Here is a 15,762-nt window from a genome sequence, read left to right on the forward strand (position 1 = left end):
TATAACATCAGTTCTTTGTTGCAAAAAATGAACGAAGAGTGCAGGTTGCACTTCTGAAAACAGTCTTTCAAGAATACTTTTGGAATCCGGAAAGCGCTCCATCTAATTAAAACTGAGGCCAGGCACCCCTTCCATGTCCTGCAGTGGGGGGGGGGCTGCTACTGTAAGACTGCAGCTGGCAATACCATGATGTGCTCAGCATTCGTAATTCATTTGTTTTCTCTCTTTCTTTGAACAATCAAGTTCTATTTTTCAGCAACTCTTGAAACGCACTTTTGGAAGAAAAACAGAAATGAAAAGCCATTTCCTATGAATGGATGATCTTTGGGGCTGTTGACTTTAAACTTTAAAAAAAAATGTTTGGGTGCTCTGCTCAGCAGCTGTCCTCACAGCAAAGTTCTCCCGTGATCTACAAGGCAGAAGCCTGCTGAAGAAAAAGCTGCAAGAGTTATTGCACCAAAGTGGCTGCTTCCACCTCGCCTTTTGCATTCAGTTAACAATGCTTCTCCTCAATCCCAATTTGATTTGGGGAGGGGGGTTGAGAGGAAGTATTCAAAGTGGTATAACCCAATGGCTGAGAGACACAGGATCAGCAAAATCCTACACATGAGAAGAAAAAGTGGTTCAATGGAATGAGGGTTTGACATGGAGTGCAGAGTTGTCTTCCCCTGACAAGGAAGATTGGCAGGAAAATTCTTGGACATTGCCAGATAAATCTGAGGAGACATGAGGCAGATTTGGGCAAAAGTGCATGTTCTGGAGTGTCAAGTCCTCGGAGAAGGTTCTGCAGTGCACACATGTCAGGGAACAGGTTTTGGGAAATCCTGCCTGGAATGTTGCTTGAAGAGAGGTTAGAAAAGGAATAAAGAATGGCATCCACCAACACCACCGCAGATGGGTAAGGAGACTGTTTCCAGCAGGTCTACTTGCTTCTGTTCACATTTAATGGGTTTCGATTACCACTGGCTCGTAAACTCCAGATGAGACTCTGTGTAAGAAAGAGGAGAGGGAGCCATTATAATCTCTGTGGGTGCAGGTCCCATTTGTAAAGAGCTGAAACTTAAAAATGAAGACATTAAGAACTGTTCTAATGGAGATATTGAAGATAACTAACCTGGCCTGAAATCATACGTCAGAAAGCTTTTTTGGTGGGGGGTTTTCGGGGGTGGATGGAGAAAGAGAGAAAAAGACACACAGACATTGCTTTAATTCAAGACAGTTTACCATGTTATTAGCAGGGCATTCTGATACTAGTAAAAATGGATTTCAACGGAGCTAAATATCAGGATTCCTTCTTATTTTTTCATGCATGCCATGCTTTTAGCAAAGTTTGCAGATAGGGTCACATCCTCTAACTTAGGAGTAGATAATGGGTACTATGATTTCATCAGTGAAACGGCCTAAGGCCTGTGGATTTGTGCTTACAAATCAATGCCTGTGATTTATTATTTTACAACACAACAGTAGGCTTCAAAGAGGTCACTCAGGACTACAGCATATGCTTTGCATACAAAAGATTTGAGGTTCAAGCCCTGGCATCTCTAGGTTAGGTAAGAATACTGTCTGAGGTCAATAAAGACTGACATAGTGTTCACCAACTCCCATCAGCTCCAACCAATAGTCAGGGATGATGGGAGCTGTAGTCTGGGAAAGCTAGTGTAGACAGTACTGAGCTAGGATGAAGTCATGGCCTGTCTGATATGGAAAGCATATGGTTGTAGGGGTGACTGAGCATGCGTTAGCCAAAATAGCAGTACCAAAAGAGCACCTCCCTAGGCCTTTTACTTCAGTATTTCTTAGGCACTGCCTAGATCCATCCCCCAAATGAGCTCTTGCCATCAATTTCCAAAGTTGTGGATTAACTGAAAACACCCACCCACAAAATACCAGCAAAAGCATCTCCCCACAGGCATGGTCTAAACCTAGTCTTTCAAAAGGAATCTGCTAGGGAACTCATACCTGTTGGCAAGCTGAATTCCGCTTAGTGTAGTTGTGCCATCTCTGCTCACAAACAGCCTCAGGTTACTATCTGTAAAGAACAAAGGAAGGGGAAGAGTGAAATATAAAACTGCCACAATCCCCAGAGGGTCTCCTGCTGGCTATGCAAAACTGCTGAGCAAGGGAAGGCATTTTCACAGTTGCCATTTTGCACAGCCATGAGAATACACCGTCTTCAGCATCAGAGAACATGCTTAGCAGAGTATTTGGGAAAGTGCTCTTCATACTGGGTTAGGCACTCTCAAGCTACAATGGCGAAAGTGCAGCACAGCAAACAGGAAGGAGGAAGCTGGGGTGGCACCAAAAGGGAAGCACATCTCACACGCAAGAAATGCTTTCATATATGGAAGATCCCCTAGATAAAAATAAAGATTGTATTTAGAATGATAAAGCAGTTATCATTCTGGCAGTCTGGCAGGATTTTCTGTTAATAAGGATAAAACTAAAATGTTGGTAAAAAATATAGATCAATGAAAGAGACTTTGCAAGAGGAATTGGGTGTTAAAGTGGAAAGAAGGTGAAGTATCTGTGTGAATATGGATAACAAATAAGAATGTATTGTTGTATCAAAACAACTATGAAAAAGTGTAGAATACTGGGAAACAGGACCTATTAAGATGGGATAGGAAAAAACTCTCATTAATGGGAAGAACCTCAGCTGTAAAAATGAATGTATTGCCTAAAATGTTATTTCTTTTGCAGGCAATACCGATAATAATAAAGCGTGATTGTTTCAAATAACGGCAAAAATAATTAACTTTATTTATCTGGCAGGGGAAGAAATCTAGAATAAAATATAAAATACTAAGAGATGTTAAAGAAAGAGGAGGATTTGCACTGCTGGATTTAAAATTATATTATGACTTATCATGTTTTATGTTGTTATGGGAATGGTTGCTATTGGAAAATACCAGATTGCTAGATCTGGAATACAAGGTTTGGACAGCATGCATATCTGTGGTATGCGAAGGTAAAAGTCCACAGAGAATTTTTAAATGTATTATAAGAAGCTGTCTATACAAACCTATTGGAAAGAAAACCTATTGGAAAGAAAAGCACCATTGCGGCTATCCACCATAGAGGCATGTGCACAAAAGAAAACAAATATGGGGGCAAAATAGGGAGCTTATAGAGATATATTAAGTTTTTCCTGAAGCTGGTTGTAAACTTAAAAAACAGTAAGAGATCCAACAATGGATATGATTGGTGTCAGTATCGTCAAGTAAACGAAATATTGAAAAAAGATATGTAGAATGGTTTTACATAACAAAGGTCAGAATTTGAAATCAAACTGTTAGCGGTTAAGGTAAAACTGATCCCAAAAAAGTATAAACTGTTACTGGAATGGGAAGCAAAAGATGAATGGTTAAATCAGTCATGATACAATGGGTCAAAGATTTAGGGCAATGGGAAAAACTGTGGAGAGAAAATCTGAAATTTACTCCTGTTATGCATTAAAGGAAAACTATATGAAAATGATATACAGATGGTATCTAACACCAGACAAATTGGCAAAGATGTACAAAATGGTATCAAAACAAATGCTGGAAATGTAAACATAATGAGGGAACATTTTTTCATATGTGATCAACATGTGAAAAAGCCAAATGTTTCTGGGAAATGATACACAATGAAATGAAAAAATGTTTAAACTGGTAATTTCCCCAAAACCTGATGCTTTCCTTTTAGGGATAATAGGGTCAGAAACCCCCCAAAAGATGATAAACTTATTTATGTATGCAACAACAGCAATCAGAATCTTGTATGCACTACAATAATCCTACCATTAAAATTGGTCATTTCTTCGTCAAAGGGCAAACGGGCAAATTTAGCAAGGGATCAAATACTTTTCCCCCTCACTGTAGGCGGCAAAGCCTTACAGAAAACAAACCTGAAGACCACGGGAACAGAGTCTAGTAAATACTAGCAAACTCACCTTCAGTGTTGCTGACATCCGTGAAGTCCTGACTCTGCATGATTTTCTCCACTATGTCATCTGCATCGATCCGGGTGTCATCCACCCAGGTGGGATGGCTTTCCACAGAATCCTTTTTTCTCCTTAGGAATAGAATATGGAAAAAACAGAGAAAAGTGAAGGAGGCTATCCTGATAACGAAAACCTCAATTTCTACCTGGAAGGGAAAACACAAAGTTCTGCTTTTATATCCAATAATTTATGTCCCACATATTTAAGCATCACTTTAAAAATTGCAGAAAATTGGCGCTGTGGGTTAAACCACAGAGCCTAGGACGATCAGAAGGTCGGTGGTTCGAATCCCTGTGGCGGGGTGAGCTCCCGTCGTTTGGTCCCTGCTCCTGCCAACCTAGCAGTTCGAAAGCATGTCAAAGTGCAAGTAGATAAATAGGTACTGCTCCGGTGGGAAGGTAAATGGCATTTCTGTGTGCTGCTCTGGTTCACCAGAAGCAGCTTAGTCATGCTGGCCACATGACCCAGAAGCTGTACGCCAGCTCCCTCGGCCAATAAAGCAAGATGAGTGCCACAACCCCAGAGTTGGCCACGAATGGACCTAATGGTCAGGGGTCCCTTTACCTTTACCTTAAACTGCTCATTTGGCCTGTAAGACAATTTTGGACAAGCCATGCCCACCTGCACTACACCTGATGTCATATATGACTTCAGATGTAGGGTAGGCAAAGCCAAACCAGGTCTTTGCAGGCACTGCAGATTGTAGGCACAGTGAAAGGTGCATTGCATAGCCACTCTCAAGCATGAGACAACCACCTGGTTGTTGGGTGCTTAGGAAGCATAATGCAAGGGACTTTGGCATGTGTCAATCACCTGGCACTAAATGACTGACAAGCCAGTTGTCCTGCCCACCTGCCAAAGCTGGCCAGTGGGGAGAGGGGCAGAAATAAATAATATATCTGGCCACCAGGATTTCACTGTGCAGGTCTGGAAACGCTGTTCATTGCTGTAGGTAGCCCAGAGCTAGAAGAACCTGAATTCTGATTCAGAAAAAGGAGAAACGTGCCCAGATTATTGAGAAATGCCATTAACTCAGTGACATAACACATACTTTGAATGAGTAAGATCCCAAGCATAGACTCCATCATGTGCTGTTTAACTTGTGGTGGAGAACATGTAGCCCACCTGATGCTGCTGGACCAGAGCTCCCAGCGTGTTTGGCCACTTGTTGGTTGGGGCTGATGGGAGCTGAAGTTCAACACCACCTGAAGGGCCATAGATTTCCATACCATTGAATTAAAGCGTCTTGGGGATCCATGGTCTTAATTTGGCATAAAGAAGCTTCATATGTGCTCCAAGAGACACAAATGAATTTTTTCCCATTGCACCAGTGATGGGAAACCTCCAGCACTTTAGATGACTTTGGCCAATGATCAGGGAAGATAGGAGTTGTAGCCCAGCAGTATCAGGAGAATCAAAAGTTTCCCCACTCCTCCATTACACCAACCAACACTTTCGCACCTGGATGATCTGTCCAACAGAAGGTTTGGTCTTGGTGGGCGAGGTGGTTTCTCCGGCTTGTGCTCCCGCTCACCCTCTGGGCACTCCACTGTCATGCTAAGTCCTCCTGAGGCGCTACTGCTGGTGGATGTGTTGCGGCGGTGGGTCAGGTCAGACAAGCTGGAGGATCGTGAATGCTCAGTGCTGTAGCCTGTGAACAGATGTATCAGGTGCTACATGCAACCCACTTTTCCACACCACAGCCACCAGGCACAAGGGTTTGCATGCAGTTTGCTCCACAAACAAGGAAAGCTTTAATCTGCTTATAAAAAGGACAATTCTTGCTCCAAGTATATCCTTCATGTATTGTCAACACCAGTCTTCACCAACCGGGTGCCCTCTAGATTTTTGGACTGCAAGTCTCCAATGAGAATCAGAGTCCAAAATATTTGGAGGCTTCCTGGTTTGCGAAGAATGTATTGTCTGAATCAGTGGTTCTCAAAGGGTGTGGTGCGTTACACTGGTGCAGCAAGTGTGGCAGGAAGATTCAAGGACAGTCACCCAGTGAGCGTCACAACTAATTTGGGACTAGAACCAGGCCTTCTAGGTCATACCCCAACCCTCTTACTACTACATACTGGCTCTTGGACAGTAACACAGAGCTCTGCCCCACCAAAGAGAGATGTATGTGCTTGGTTGTTGTTTTTTAAAAAATTGTGCCAAATAATTTTATGCTTTCTAGAGTTCTGCAATTGCAGCAAAGATAGAATTAAGCAAAATTAAGTGCAGCAAGGAACAACTGCAATGTACTTTGCATTTCCCTGGCAAGCTATGCAACAAGCAAAGTTACCAGAGATTTTGGATTGCTGGCTGGCGTAGCTTGAATTCCGTGAGTGTCCGGAATGGAATACTTCATCAGGACTTGACAGGTTCTGGTCTGGTTCTTCTGTTACACCTGATAAGGAAAGGAGACAAGGACATGGAAATATGCTGGGAGATGTCAGCTATGTGGTTTCTCTTTCTCTAGAAAAGTTCCACAGGATTTGTTTCAACTGGCATGTAGTGAGGAAGCCATGCCATCAAATGTCAATATTATCTGTGCAAGAGGAGCAACAGCTCTGGAACTGCCAAGCAACTTCCCACAACGATAGCATGAGGCATTCCCTTGGACTGCCCCACCCCCCTGAGAGATCAGCCAATTCTTGAACGGGTCTGACCCTTCAAGTTTACTGGGTGAGGTGTATCCTTTGATTCTGTACAGCAGTGGTGGGGAAATTGTAGCCCCTTGGCTCCAATTGGGCCTGCTAGTGGTCACAAACCACAGCCGCCAGCCCAACACTTGACATATGTATGTGACATCAGATGTGAGGCAGGTAAAGACTTGCCTGGTATTGACTGCACTAGGGAGTTCCTCATCATTACTGAGAGCAAGTGTCTTTGGAATTGTTCCCCAATGTAGTAGTAGTAGTAGTAGTAATAATAATAATAATAACAATAATAATAATAAACCCAAAGGATTTTAATGTCAAAGTTGGTCCATGGAGCAGGTTAAGAACAAGTCCACCCACTGTATCCCGTTTCCTTCCCCTGCTGCAAAGGATTCCATTTTTTAAAAGCTCAGCACAACCATCAAGAAGTCAGCACACTGCATTCCAAAGGTGGATTTTTTTTGGCCTTTGCTCCGCTTTTGTGCTTCCTATTTTAAGACCTCTCTCATGCAACAGAGCAGGCACATCGTTGCACTATTCAATGTTACCACATGGTGCAGACTGGCACTTGCCCAAGTGGAAAGGGAAAAGATACAGTGGTACCTCAGGTTACAGATGCTTCAGGTTAGACTCCACTTACCCAGAAATAGTACCTTGGATTAAGAACTTTGCTACAGGATGAGAACAGAAATCGCGTGGCAGTGGCAGTGGGAGGCCCCATTAGCTAAAGTGGTACCTCAGGTTAAGAACAGCTTCAGGTTAAGAACAGACCTCCAGAACAAGTCTAAAAATGGAAGGGTAGCGGTAGAGCACATGTTCTGCCTATAGGAGGTCTCAGATACAATCGCAGGCATCCCCAGATGGGACTGGGGAAGACTCCCTGCCTTTCTGAAACCCTGGTGAGAGATTAACAGTCAGTATAGACAACACTGACCATGTTGGACCAATGGACCAATTTGGTATAAAGTGGCTTCCTGTGTTCGCTGAAAGGTAGGGGAGCTGTTCTAGGCCCAGACAAAATAGTCTGGCACAAGGAGAGAACCAAGTGGAGAACAGTGGTCAATAAATAGTAAATAAACTTGTGCAGAAAAAGAGGAATGCTGCAAATAGAAGAAAAGATACTATTTGCAGAAATGAGCTGAAGCACTTAAACCCAAAGAACAGCAAGCTTGATGCTAATTCAGAATGTGATGGAGATATAGCAAATGTACTTCAGAAAACATAAATTACCTGTACCCGAACCAAGAATGGTGGGTCTGGGCTTGTTCTGACGGACTGAACCAATGGTGGCAGATGTGCTACTGGTGGGAGTTGTGCTGCTGCTGGTCGTTCCCTCCCCTTTACAGGTCAACTGCAGGGTAGAGTCCTGGCCTGGTATAGTAATTGATTTGGCTGTGGACGGAGGCCTACAAAAAGCAAACACACAGAGAGAGTTTAACAAGATGCACACAGCGATCTAGGAACATTAGCAGTAATCAGTCAGCCAGGGAACGATAGCACTGATCATTTTGCTTTGCTGCATTACAAGAAACGAAAGAGGCAAGCAGGTTGTAAATAACAACATAACAGAAAGAAGGGAGGGAGAAAGAGTTGCTCATGAGAAGCTGAGGTCCTTGCTGGTATGTCCTTGAAAAAAATTCCGTAACAGCTGTGTAAGTGAAGTATGCAATATGATATGAAGTAAAACACTAGCAAGCCGAGACTGAAATATTTTAGCATGTAAACAGAGGGCTCTGATGTGGCAATGAGGGCTCCATTTTGAGTATACTGTACAGCATTAAGACATCTTCCACAGCCACCAGAAACAACCTGATAGTCTTGAGACATAATTGCATTTTACTTCCCTTCTCCCCTCAACCTAATGAAGCAGGACAACAGGGAACCATGTGACAGGTACTTTAAAATGGTTGTTACATAGTGTCTGTAAGAAGCAATGATTTGGCCAAGTGGTTCTCAGGAAGAAAAACTACCTGTTGTGAGGCAACAACAGAAAATATATCCTTTAACAGTAGCTGTTGAAGCAGAAGTACCTTGTGAATAAGTGGTTGTTGACTGGCTAGCAGCCCTCTCCAAAGTCAGCAGCCCCCACACATGCCGTGCAGGGACTCTTAAACCAGCCAGCAACAACACACAGGCACAGCACTGACAGAAATGCCAGAACACAGAACACACAGAAATGTGTGTTCTCTCTGAGGCAGCCACACAAGGGTGAGATCTTTTCAGTGGTGGCTCCCTGTCTGTAGAATGCACTCCTCAAAGAGTTGCGCTGGGGGTCATCATGCTCAACCTTTAGACACCGGGTGAAGATATTCCCATTCACTCAGGCATTTGACTCTTAATTGGGGTGTAATTTGCCTGTATTGGTGTTCATCTTTTAGTAGAGTAGGGTGGAATTTGTCCTTTTTATGTTATAGCAGGATAAGCACTTTTAGTCTAGAATATTCTTTTAACTTTTTGATTTGTTTTCTATTTTAGAATTATGGAGGCTTTTATACATGTAAGTCACTCTGAGACATTTTAGGCAGTAAGCGACGAATGTAAGTGATAGTGATGATTTTGTTACTGGTGAAAGAAGCACTGGAATCCTGGACTCCTCTGGGAGGAAGGGTGGGGGTATAAATCAAATGAATTAATAAACTGAATGAACCAATACTCTCGTGACTGCCCCATGGCAGCAGCCAGCAGTTCCCACCAGCAAACAGCTTTACTATAGCCACTGTTGAATGTCACCCTGTAGAGAGGTGACCTCCAACAGGCAAACACTCAGAATTACATCCCAAGCCACACACCCTGCTCAGAAGTCAGAGGGAAGCAGGCAAAGGCATGGCAATCCTGGGCTTTGCACATGATTCCTTATCAACTACTTTTAGCGTAGAAGTGTTTGGAAGCACAACAGCAGACATAATTTTCTCTCTGAACTCTGCCTGTTTTACTCAAGTCCCTTTGCTGACAAAATAATGGTAAAACAAAACAAAACAACCACTCACGTTTTGAAGCAAGGATCTCCAGAGAGCAGGGACATGCCAATCATTACCTGAGGAAGATTGAAATGAAAGTCTTGAAAATATATATGTAGCCCACCCTGGTAATTCATAAAACAAAAACAAATAAACCATAGTTTTAAACCCAACCAGAGTTCTGGGTTTAGAAGTTATTGGGAACTGTCATTGGGTTTTTTCCCCCTTTTCCCTTTTTAAATGGAAGCAGAGGCTTTCCATCTCTTTCTGGCCATAATAAGGGAAAGGGAAGGGTGCGCTTGCAAGTCCTTGGCTTGTTGCGGTTTGTTACCATAGCAGGAAGCCATGGTTTCCCTTTACATCTGAACCAAGTCTAAAGGAACTAAAATTGCCCCTAAAAGCGATGACAGCATAGCACTAGGCAATGTGCGTGGATATATATTTTTGCTGATCATGTAGTTCTCCACATCCTATATGGGAAACTGTTTTTTCCCGTTGGGTAGGGAACCAGCAGCTTCAAGTTCCTCCTTTCAGCACCCTACTGCCAAGACACACCAGAACCGGAAGAAATAAGAGGTTGGGGAGGGGGTGGAGTAGAGAGAAGGATTTTAAATATATACACATTCAGGCTGAAATTCAGAAACAGCACCTGTCCATGGAATTTCTTAGCATTTACCTTCAATATGGAATTATCCTGCCGAGTATTCTTGGTGTCATATCCCTCCAGCAAGCAGCATCTGACAGTGAACCCGGAGCCTGCAAATTCTGCTAGATTCAGATCAGCAAAACCCAGCTGTAAAGGCAACAGAGTCAAGATCAGCAAAACCCCACGTGAACGCACACGCATGCATACACAAACTGCACTGCACAGTAAACAAGAAAAAAGAAGAGCACCAAGTGGGACAGGACCAGAATTTGCGGTACCATTTTGGAACATGCCTTGTTCCTCACCTGGAGGAAACTTTCAGAAAAGGTTTGTTCAGGAAACATTTACAGAAAGGGTGGAAGAAACAGAACTGCTGTTCTGGCAAGGACAGCGTTAACCCGCCTGGAGTCATTGCATAACCAAGGACATAGAAGACACTAGGGTCAGTGATGTGGAAAAACACACACTCCTATGCGCGCGCGCACACACACACACAGCCCAACATAATAAAACACTCTTTGTATTATGCCACCCCAGAATGCACTGCAGCGAGCATGCCAAGAGATGAAAGGATATTGCTGTAGATGAAAATCAGTGCACAGTTCCTAAGGAGCAAGACTGGGAGATTGCACAGAAACAAGGCTTCAGACTTATTTTACAATTCTGGGGAATGAGTTAGAAATGCTCTTGTACAGCAAGCCATATGGTGAAGGGGAGGAACTTGCCACTGGAGTATGAGATGTCCAACTGACATCAAGTTATAACATTCTCACATACTGATCCATCTAAAGATAGCAAAGGAAACTTTTAGGGGATATGTTTCGAGGAGTTAAAAATCCATTATTGTCTCCAGTTATGAGAAGGACTGAATGCAGTTGTGAAGGGGGCGGGGCGGAGGATGACACCAACATTGTTATAAGCCACCTTTCTAGGTAAATGGCCTTCCAAAGCAGATTACAAATGAAACAAAAAGTACAACATCACAAAATTTAAAAGTACAAGCCAACAACACACTCTCTCTCTCTCTCAATATATATATGTATCTCAATCACAGAAATATAACTGATGGACATTTCGTCTGGAAAGCCAGTGCAGGGGAGAAATAGGTCTTTGGGGCCTTATGCAAAGCCTAAATTGCAGGTATTGAGTGCAGGTCCAATAGGAGGGAGTTTCACAACCTCTGGGTCACCCACCCTACTGACAAGAGAGGATGGACACCCCAGGAGAGCCTCCGAATCAGGCCTTAGGGCGCTGTCAAGATGGTATAGGTGCACGTGGTCTAATGAACAGCTTAGAACCAAAACCGTTTAGGTATTTTACTTAAGCAGCATTTTAGCTCATTATAGGATATATTTAGCGTCAAACACAATTTGTTTAGGTTTCCATCGCCTGATAAAGAAGAATTCTGAAGGCAGGCTTTCTCCTCCCTTTCCTTTTCCCTTATCATATGGGACAAATCACAGTAATTGCTTGCAAATTTTAGTATTGGCACCATAGTACAATCATACTGGAGGTGTTGCCACTTTTAACAGGATGTAAGGGGTAGGACAACTTTGTTTTGGACCCAAACATACAACACGTAGCTAAAGTGTAATGGTGGAAGCTCCCAGCTTTCTTGTATCTGACACTGCTTCAGTAACTAGTTCTATGGCAGCCATGTCCAATGCGTCAATCGCGGGCGTGATTCTGGTCAATCTGTCAATCTCCCCCCTCTCTCTCTGGACCCAAACCAGCTCTTTCTGTCTCTGAGGGCTTCTCTCTCTCTCTCTCTCTCTCTCCCTCTCTGAAGGAGAAGCGAGCGAGTGCAAGGCGGGAGGAGGTCTACGCAGATGGAGAGGCTGAGCAAGAGAGGGAGCGAGAGAGAAGCCCTGCGTGCTGGCTCCTCAAGAGAAAGGGCTGGTTTGGGTCCAGAGAGAAAGAGCGCGCGTGTGAGAGACCCAGTGAAGCTTACTCCCAAGTAAACACGTGAGAGGGAGGGGGGGACCCTTCCTGGCTGCTGCCATCCTGCCCACATTGAGAGATTTACTCCCAAGAAGACGTACAAGAGGATTGGGCAGAACAAAACTGAAGGGCAGGGGGAGAGAAATTCTGGAATGCATTGATGGGGAAACAAAAATCCTACAGGGTGTGCAGCGTGTCCCCCCTCCTCCCCGCTCTAAAACAGCCGCCCTTTATCTACAACACCCCTTCTGCGCTAGTAGTTTGCAGCAGCAGTGGATATGTGTGTGTGTGTGTGTGTGTGTGTGTGTGTGTAGAGGGAGGAAGGGAGAGAAGCCCTGCGCACTGGCTCCTCAGAGAGAGAAAGGGCTGGTTTAGGTTTACTCAAAAGGAAAGGATGGGTTGGATCCAAGGGAAAGGGCTTCTACAGGTTTCACCCAGTTCTTAAGGTGGTCCATGAAGGCTCTCAACTCTGCAGTTGAGTTTACCCAATTTCTGTTTCAAACTATTGGGGAAACCGCTGTGGCTGACATGTGCCTGACTCATTTGAAAAACAGCAAGAGTCCTGGGGTACTTAAAAGACTTAACACATTTATTATGACATGAGCTTTTGTGAACAACAATCCGTGCATCATGTTCTGATCATGTAGGACCCTGTCCTCAATGTTATTTTCTTATGTTATTACAAGTATACAAAGCATGTATTTTAAAAAATATATTGATTTATGATGAACTTTTCAGATTTTATGGAAACGATTATCATTTGTTATTATTTTTATCATAAGCTCAGCCAAATATAGTATGTTTAAGTTGAAGAATGACAAGGGGAGAGTGTGGTAGATCACTGCCAGTTTTTGATGCTGGATAGTAGATCAAAGCCTCCTTGAAGTTGGACATGCCTGTTCTATGGTCACTCAGATACCAGCTAGTAAACAAGCAAGTATACCAGCTAGTAAACAACCACCATACCAGCTAGTAAACAAGCAAGTATCGACATCGAACATTTCAAGGATGTTCAAAGCTCTTAGCATATGTTATGTTAGGATGCATGTTGCCTTGGTTGCTTTTCCTTAAAATAGATGTCTAAGGAGGTCAGTATTTGCTGAGGTGTGGCACAGAAGTAGAAAGAAGGAGGTGGCTTGTTTACACTCATCTAGTGAGTTTGCAACTGAGGTGCGATCTGAACTGAGGACTTCCTCATCTCACTGTTCACACTCTTAGGCAACAGAGACTTAAACTGCTAAACCAATCATCCTGTCACCCCTCTCATATTCTGGGAGGGGAGCTAGGGTTAATTATTGGTACCTTCACTGAAATACAATTCCCAGGATTTTCTGCAGAGAAATCATAACAGTGAAATTGATATTTGTAAGTTTGCAGACAAGAGGTGCTCTTAGCTGTTGCACAATACTGGTTACCTCTTGCCTGATCTTTCATGTTTCCAAGCTTTCATCTTGGGAAATGTGGGATAGGACAAAAAACTCTATGGTATCTTTTGAGAGGGAAACATTTCCATGACCAAATGATGGTAAAAGAAATGGGAGCAGACATGCACTGAATTAGCCTTTAACAATTCTGTAAGTTTGTTTTCACAGAAGATGTACATCTTCTGAGTTTCTTTCATTTAAAATTGTTTAAAAACATTTCCACCCAGTGTGTCCTCAACATGCCTGGGTGGGGAACGTTTTTAGCTCTTGGCCCAGAGTGGCTGGGGAGACTCAGTCAGATGGGCGGGGTATAAATAATAAAATTATTATTATTATTATTATTATTATTATTATTATTATTATTATTATTATCCTTATCAGGCTCAGCCTTTTGGGCCAAATTTGGCATGTGAGTGTGGCCACTGACCTGGCACTCACATGGCGTCATTATGATGTCATTTGATTGTCAAGTGAGCAGGGCTGCCCACCTGTCAAAATCCCTCACACAGTTTTGCAATTCTTTCTACACTTCCCTTTTAAATCCATTGTTGGAGGTTTAAAAGAGGAATACAGGGAGACTTGCAAAGGCAAGAGCTTGGAGTCTGTCTTAAAGCTGCAAAGCAGCCTTTGAAGTAGTCTTGAGAACAGGAGGGAGCTTGCTTCAAAGTGTGCTTTTGCCTGGCACTCTAAGATTGAATATGCTGCCTATTCTCCTTTCTTTCTCCTTTCTGGGGAGAAAGAAAGGTGATTTTGCTAGCAAAAAAACCATGTTAGGAATAGGATCATGCACCCAATGCAACATTGGGAGTCATAAGAGTTGGAGTTCAACATCATCAGGAGGCCCACAAGTTATCCATCCCTAGACTGAAAGCAAAATGGGTAGATAATAGCAGTTCAAATTGTGATCTGATCTTAAGCTTCTATTAAAGGCTCATGAAAACACAACAGACTCAGCCAGGCACCTATGAGACCTTCATTGCCCTAGTTATGAGTTATGGCACTAGCAGTAGGGCACTTCAGAAAGCAGCTACAGAACATCTGAATTCTCAGTGGTCAACAAGGTATCCTGCTTTTACATGATCTACACATCATAGACCTGTGCACCCCCTCAAAGGCAAAGACATCTCCAAAACGTGACAAGCTAGTTTTCCAGAACTTGCCTCAATACATTCTTCCACTTGTGCATTTCATTTTCTATTTTAACATGACCACACACCCACTACTTACTCCTGCTATAAAAAGTCACCTGGCTTTGTCATTATGGGTGGCATTTCCCAGATGGCAAATCTCACCACACCCTTGTCACATTAGTCAACAGCTTGGAACCCTGAAGGAACAAGAGGATTCCTTCAGATGTTTGATTCAGGGAAATGGTGACCTATTTTTTCAGCATACCCCACTTCTCCCTTTTAAAGTCACTTATCCGCTCTTAATTCATGCTAGTGAGTGCTTCCCAGACTGAAATACAAAGAGGGAGGACCCCTCCGTCATGGAAAAGTCTTCAATTCTCCACTATGCATGAAAGCAGCCTTTGGCAACCTGGTGCCCTCCAACTAGGGCTAGTGGCAATTGTAGTCCAAAATATCTGGAGGGCAGCAGGTTGGTGAAGGCTGTATTAACACATAGCAGAGAAATGTGGGGCTCTTGTTGGCTGCAAAGAAAAGAAAAGATGCTGTGGGTTCCTAACCCAGTAGCCACCAATGCTATGTGTAATACATGCTGAGGTCTAAACTTTTCCCAGGAAATGGATTCCTGAGAGCAAATAGATAACTGAAGACAGCCAAAAGCTGCTAGAGGAAGGGCAATGCTTTTAACAAAAGGATGTTCAGATATAACCTTTCAGTACAGCTTCCTTAATTTTCATTCCATAGCCAACTCTACCATCCGGTTCAGAACCTAGTGTTTTCTCTACATCAACACATCCATCAGATCTCTTCCAAAGAAATAATTTAACTGAGTACAGAGATCTTGGGAGCCTGGCTTTTGAACAGTACATGAACCCAGCTTAAAAGCCAGACACTAAAAAGGGGCATACCTAATGAATCAAAGATGAGGAACCTCAGGCCCAGGTGCCAGATGTGACCCTCCAGGCCTCTCTACCTGGCTCTTGAGATCTTTCCCAGCCACACATCCTCACCCCAGGCCTCACCCTTCACTGGTG

The 15,762-nt window shown here is 43.3% G+C and overlaps 1 protein-coding gene across 6 annotated transcripts in view; it reads right to left on the bottom strand.

Annotated features, from left to right (window-relative positions):
- Nucleotides 1-732: 732 nt before the first annotated feature.
- The window catches only part of EEIG1 (estrogen-induced osteoclastogenesis regulator 1), a 47,978-nt gene continuing 32,948 nt past the window's right edge, over nt 733-15,762 (bottom strand). For 3 of the 6 annotated variants that reach the window (XM_053373260.1, XM_053373263.1, XM_053373261.1), the window contains exons 5-13: nt 10,267-10,383; nt 9,621-9,667; nt 7,864-8,039; nt 6,276-6,380; nt 5,447-5,636; nt 3,935-4,056; nt 1,960-2,029; nt 1,115-1,140; nt 733-988 (exon numbers count right to left, since the gene is read on the bottom strand). In XM_053373260.1, coding sequence (XP_053229235.1) covers nt 957-988; nt 1,115-1,140; nt 1,960-2,029; nt 3,935-4,056; nt 5,447-5,636; nt 6,276-6,380; nt 7,864-8,039; nt 9,621-9,667; nt 10,267-10,383 — 885 coding nt within the window. In that variant the 3' untranslated portion in view covers nt 733-956. The remainder of the gene's footprint in view (nt 989-1,114; nt 1,141-1,959; nt 2,030-3,934; nt 4,057-5,446; nt 5,637-6,275; nt 6,381-7,863; nt 8,040-9,620; nt 9,668-10,266; nt 10,384-15,762) is intronic. The other 3 variants (XM_053373264.1, XM_053373265.1, XM_053373266.1) reach the window with 3 other exon arrangements.

This window comes from Podarcis raffonei, chromosome Z (genome assembly GCF_027172205.1).
Source record: "Podarcis raffonei isolate rPodRaf1 chromosome Z, rPodRaf1.pri, whole genome shotgun sequence".
Lineage (NCBI taxonomy): Eukaryota > Metazoa > Chordata > Lepidosauria > Squamata > Lacertidae > Podarcis > Podarcis raffonei.